A 5,289-nucleotide genomic window follows, 5' to 3' on the forward strand; every position below is an offset into this window, starting at 1 on the left:
CCCAGGAGAATGACACGTGCAGAGTGAACGAAGGAAAAGAAGAATTTTGATATACATGTTATACTAATAATTTTATTGTCTCCCATGAGAAGATTTATTGTTATGTTGAAGTATTGTCACACAAGCACGCATATATATTACATGTAAATGAAATCCCAGCACTGAGTAAAACTCTCATATAATTTTAAAATTGGTGTAGCTGGATCCATTGATGGCCATTCTGACGGCAAAGAAACAATCACGTTTCTTGAACCTGTCCTTGGCAACGATAGCGGTAAGACTGGCGTTGACGGGCTTAGAAGAAGCAATTCAGACTGGTCCCAATCTGAACATGGCCAAGTGTCCACGATCATCTGCGTCAGTGAAGCCAATCAGCATAATGTTATCCTTTATATCAAAACATATACCACTCCTTCCAGCCAGCTCTACTCCGTTTCCGTTTTGGTCACACAAAGGGATCCTTTTCAGATCCCACCCTTCGCCGCCGTCAGAGGGCTCCAGTACCTCATAAACCCGGACCTCCTCCCACCACTCCCCTATCACGAACACCTCCCCGCAGGCCTTCACCCCGTGGATTGTGAAATCTTTGATATCGTGTTCCCCTGACCTCGTCTGGATGATCTCCCTGCCATTCACGGTGTAGCGGTGGATCTCGCTGTCAAAGGCGCAGTATATTTCCTTCTCACAACTGAGCCGTCCCGGACCGAGACAAAATCCCGCATCGGGGTTCATAACTGCGCCTGTTGGAACTGGGATCGAATTAGGGTGTTGTTCCACTACACGATCAACAGAACCATCCGAGGAACCCCCAGACAACGGCCTTTTCATTTCTGATCCTCGCGGGGCGTCTCGAGCAGGTGACGAGCGTGGCAGCCTCTTTTGATTTCCTTGGGACACAAGTGCTAACTTCTCACACACTGTTCCATGAGTTATAATAATCCGACCCACTATGTCAATACCAATGGACCAAGGATTGACTAAGTCGCCATCTATATCGTAGGACTTGCCGCAACCATCAGGCGTAACGATCTTAACGTACGGCTTTTCCTTCCGAAGGACTACCAGCTCTCCATTGCGAAATATCATATCCACGGCAAGTCCGACGCCTGCTTTGATAACGCGTTGACTGCACCCGTTCTTGCTGGAGTAAAAGAACAGTGCCCTCTTTGCAGTGGTGTCCGGCGTGCCGGTGCCAAGAGCCGCACAACTTCCTTCAGAAAGAATAACAACGCTGTAAAGAAAACAGGATGGCGAGATGGTGACGTTAAAATCCTCCGCCTTCACGGCCCTTGAGAAAGGCTTTAAGAAACCCAGGCCGATTTCTTTCATATGTTTTGCACAGTCAACAAACCTGGGGAATACCTCTTTGACTTTAATGCATCGTGCTTCGTCAGTGACATTACATGCCTTCTTCACCTGTTCGAGAGTGTTCTTCAGAACCTTTACCTTTTCCGGTGACGTGACGGAAGTTGACAGCAGCTGTCCGCAGAGCTGCATCGACGTCGCAAGCCGCCGTGTTGCCCCTTGATTTGCACAAACAACATCGGCCAACTCTTCGTTTCGTACATATGTCTTCACCTCTTGGAGCAACTGATTCCTCTTTTCTTTTATGTTTTGGAGAAGCATTGCTGCCGTCTGCTCAATTTCTTGCTTCAGTGCCTCCGCCTTCACGCGCCGAGTCTCCTGCATGGACTCGGCCTCCCGTTTCCTCGAACTCAACTTGGCTAAAACCTTGTCACCAGTTTTATGAGCTTCTAAGATTTCTTTGGAAATCGCAGCCACGGCGTCATGGAAGGTGCAACACCGGTGTCCATCATGAATCTTCAGGCAGCACTTCGTACAGAACAGGACTTCGCAATCTTGGCAAAATGAATCCAACCTCCCATGTTCCACTTCCTCCACACACAACAGTTCTTTAGCCTCTGGGTCTAAAGCGCTGGTGGCAATCAGCTGAAGGTTGTGTCGCTTGGCCCGGTGATGGTCCGCGCAAGCCCGGCAAAGGAAGTTGTCACAATCCTCGCAAGAACTCACAGCCCAGGAATATGTGCCGTCTGCTGCACAGTGCGAACACAAGTTACCTAATTTCGGTGGTTCTAATCTCAAGGCATGAAAATGTGCATCAAGTTCGTCGACTGATTTCGCGGCGCCAGTGTTCCGTGATGTTGCCGGGAAACTTGTCCAGTTGAAGCTTAACATATTTTTATTACTCAGATGGCCTCCCTGCTCGACTGACATGATGGATGCCTGAATCGGTTCATTCACCATCCATTCCTGTATCGTCTGCTCGACTTGTTCAATCATCTGCACCAGGGAATGCAGGTTCATCCCGGACAGGATTTCCTTAAGCGTGGTATACAACCCGATGGAAATAACGCCATTGCTGTAAAAGGAAGAATAGTGGTCTGTGTTGATTTTCAGCTCTGATCCAACGTTTTGTTGTCGCCGGAGAGATTTGACCTCACCCATGCACACTGACTGAAGGTTCGTGATGGGACAGACTGACTTAACCGGAGAATTTCATCTGCGTGACGGATCGACTGGGAATCATCTATTGGCCCATGGTTACTGGCTGGTGGAGAAAAGACACCTCAAGGTTTATTACATTCAGTTATATGTACAAATATACTTCCATAAATATTAACTTACATCAGGGGAGGGCGACTGCCCACTATTGTCAACGAGGGTTGATATTGCGGTGCAGAGCAGCATTAAAGCCATCTGGTTAGTTCATTAGCTTGATGAAATGACAAGATCTCTTGTCAAATGTTGTTACTTGGGGCAGGAACTGGACAGGCCCTGCCAGGAACAGGACATATCCTATGGACATGGCTCATACCTTGATAACGTGTTCCACAGAGCTGAGAAATCATCGCCCGCCTTCTCAGCCTGGACCTCGGTTAGTTTCTGGCTAGCCAACAAGGCGTGTTTGATCACGCGGTAATTGTGACTTCCGATCTCATTGCGTAGGCGCAGCATTAGGTCTCCGTGGTGGTCTGCTGGCGTTTTAACGCGCGTTCTGAAGTTGAAAATAATTAAAAGGCTTATACATGTGTGAAAGAATTAATTTAATCCTCCGTCGTGATCCGCCTCAGTACGTAACCCCAGGAAGAGCTAGAGCTACATTTGCAGTTAAAGCAGCCGGCAAATTTGCTGAGCGAGCGGTGGGGGAGGATACTGAACTTCAAGCGGTATTGCCTCCGTAGCCTCCGCCCTTGACGCTCCTTGTCTGAAACTGCTGAGCAATGTCAATACTCCATATGCTCTAGTTTCTCACTCCTAATATCCAGCAAGATATTTACATAGTACACATTTCTAGGCCCGTAATGGGGGAAATTGTAGGCCTTCTATTCAAGCCACTATTGCCATTGATGCTGCTGATCGTCAATCAATATAGAAACTTACTTCCGTCGTGGGCTGACCAAAATGAACACAGACACTGGCTTACTGCAGTGAACGTTAGGCGTGCGAAACCCGAGTAGTTTACAATGGAACAGGACGTTGTTCCAAACGCGGCGGCCTGGAACAAGATCGCTACAGTCGCCACGTCGTCGAACAAGATTAGTTAACTCAATACTTTGGGACGAGCGGGTACGACCAACTTTATCCTGCATTCGCCTACCTTTCGGGGAAGAGGGAGTGGTCTCGGTGACTGTCCATCTGTACTGTACTGCAGTGTCAGCGCCACGCCGTGATTTAGGACCCGGGCTTCAGGATTACTTGGTGGTAGCTGAGCTGAAATGGTAGTAAGAGATGGGATACGGTAAAAAAAGGTACAGGTAAAAAAGATACAGGTAAAAAGTGTCACAAAGTGACATAGGTTTGTATATGGATGTGTGTGTGTGCTTGGTTGTATGTTAGTTTGGTGTGGTTGTGATAGATGGAGGTGGAGTGCTGTGTGATGTGTGTTTGGTTTGTGTGATTGGTGTGTGTGGTGCTAGTGGGAGTATTTCCTGTTTTTGGAGGGAGAACTGTGAGAGAAGAGGAGTTTTAAATGTGCACTTGTGAATCATATTTCAAGTTAATAGAAGTGAATGTGGTTATACATGTATATGCTTTTAATATTTGACTGGTGGCTGGGTCCTCATCCTTGGCAAGACTTGCCCCAGTTGTCCGAAATAAAGAATTCATAGGGAGAGTCGATCTTGAATTGTGTACTCTGTTAGTCGAAGGCCATCGAGCTTGGTGACAAAAAGGTACTAGTAAAAAAGGTATCAGTAAAAAAGGTACAGGTAAAAAGGTACCAGTAAAAAAGTTAAACTTAACTGAAGGACCTGGTTTTTTTGTCCTAAAACGTATATTATTACTAGTACACACATGGATGTGATATGTATATACATTTGGCCAAAATGCTATAAAGGTGTGATATTACTAAGTGACGCAAGGCACTAAATAAGGTAGGGAAGACATTAAGTAAGATAGAGCCCCCTTTCCTACTTTTCAAACTTACCTTTCGTTAGGATCACCTCAATTTGAACCAGACCTGTGGGTGTCTGTCCAGCTAAACCGTTAAAACCAGGAAGCTTGATCTGTTGGAAATTCCGGGAAACCAGGGCATCTACGATATGCTTACTAACATATGAATACAATGAACTAGGTCATAAACCTACCAAGTCATAAAGTGGGCCATAAAATCACTGTCCGTATTATATGTGCGATACATGTCAGTGATTCATCTCATTGTTTGCATGCATGGGAACACTGAATGACAGAATTGACACGTGCCCCAACCCCCCCCCCCCCCCCACCACCCTATGGTTGGTATGTAATACATGATGTGATTACAATGAACACGGCCTATATCTTTTTTAAAACCTTGGTAACAATTCCCATTCGTCACAATCGGTCTTTTGAGGACAAAGTCACAACCAGAAGGCCGTGAACGTCGTTGCGACCAATTATGCCGGTGTAGCAGTCGAAAGTGTCCCCCTGGAATGAAGCGTCCGGCCCTTTTGTATTCTGATTATGCTATATGGTACATGGGTCTATCTCAGAGATTAGAAGCACATGATGGTATCCTACGTTCCCGGACATTCGCTCACAGGGCATCTCAAACGTTCACACCGGTCTATTATCCAGGCTACAGATGGTGACCGTATGTCATGTACCGTACCTCGGCTTTTTCCGTCCCCAGGTACGCTACTAGAGAGCTGCAGCGCTCGATTGTACGCATTTAGTATTACAAGACCACTCATTTATGAAGACATAAGTAATTTCCATCATTTATTCATCTTTGTGAAAAGTTCATGCCTATATGTAAACAAAAGAGAAGTTGAAATCAGCCATGAAAGA

General features: G+C 46.3%; 1 protein-coding gene across 2 annotated transcripts; it reads right to left on the minus strand.

Annotated features, from left to right (window-relative positions):
- Positions 1–70: 70 nt before the first annotated feature.
- On the minus strand, positions 71–4,556 carry LOC135499847 (uncharacterized). Of its 2 annotated transcripts, XM_064790821.1 has the most exons (4): positions 4,448–4,556; positions 3,620–3,732; positions 2,837–3,016; positions 71–2,380 (listed from the first exon to the last, which is right to left on the minus strand). In XM_064790821.1, exons 2-4 carry the CDS (start codon positions 3,655–3,657, stop codon positions 310–312), a joined length of 2,289 nt encoding a protein of 762 aa, XP_064646891.1. In that variant the 5' UTR covers positions 3,658–3,732; positions 4,448–4,556; the 3' UTR covers positions 71–309. The 2 variants fall into 2 exon arrangements, with proteins under 2 accessions (XP_064646891.1, XP_064646892.1); XM_064790822.1 differs by lacking the exons at positions 3,620–3,732; positions 4,448–4,556 and having other exon boundaries at positions 71–2,569; positions 2,837–2,973.
- Between the last annotated feature and the right edge of the window lie 733 nt (positions 4,557–5,289).

This window comes from Lineus longissimus, chromosome 15 (assembly GCF_910592395.1).
Source record: "Lineus longissimus chromosome 15, tnLinLong1.2, whole genome shotgun sequence".
Taxonomy (NCBI): domain Eukaryota; kingdom Metazoa; phylum Nemertea; class Pilidiophora; order Heteronemertea; family Lineidae; genus Lineus; species Lineus longissimus.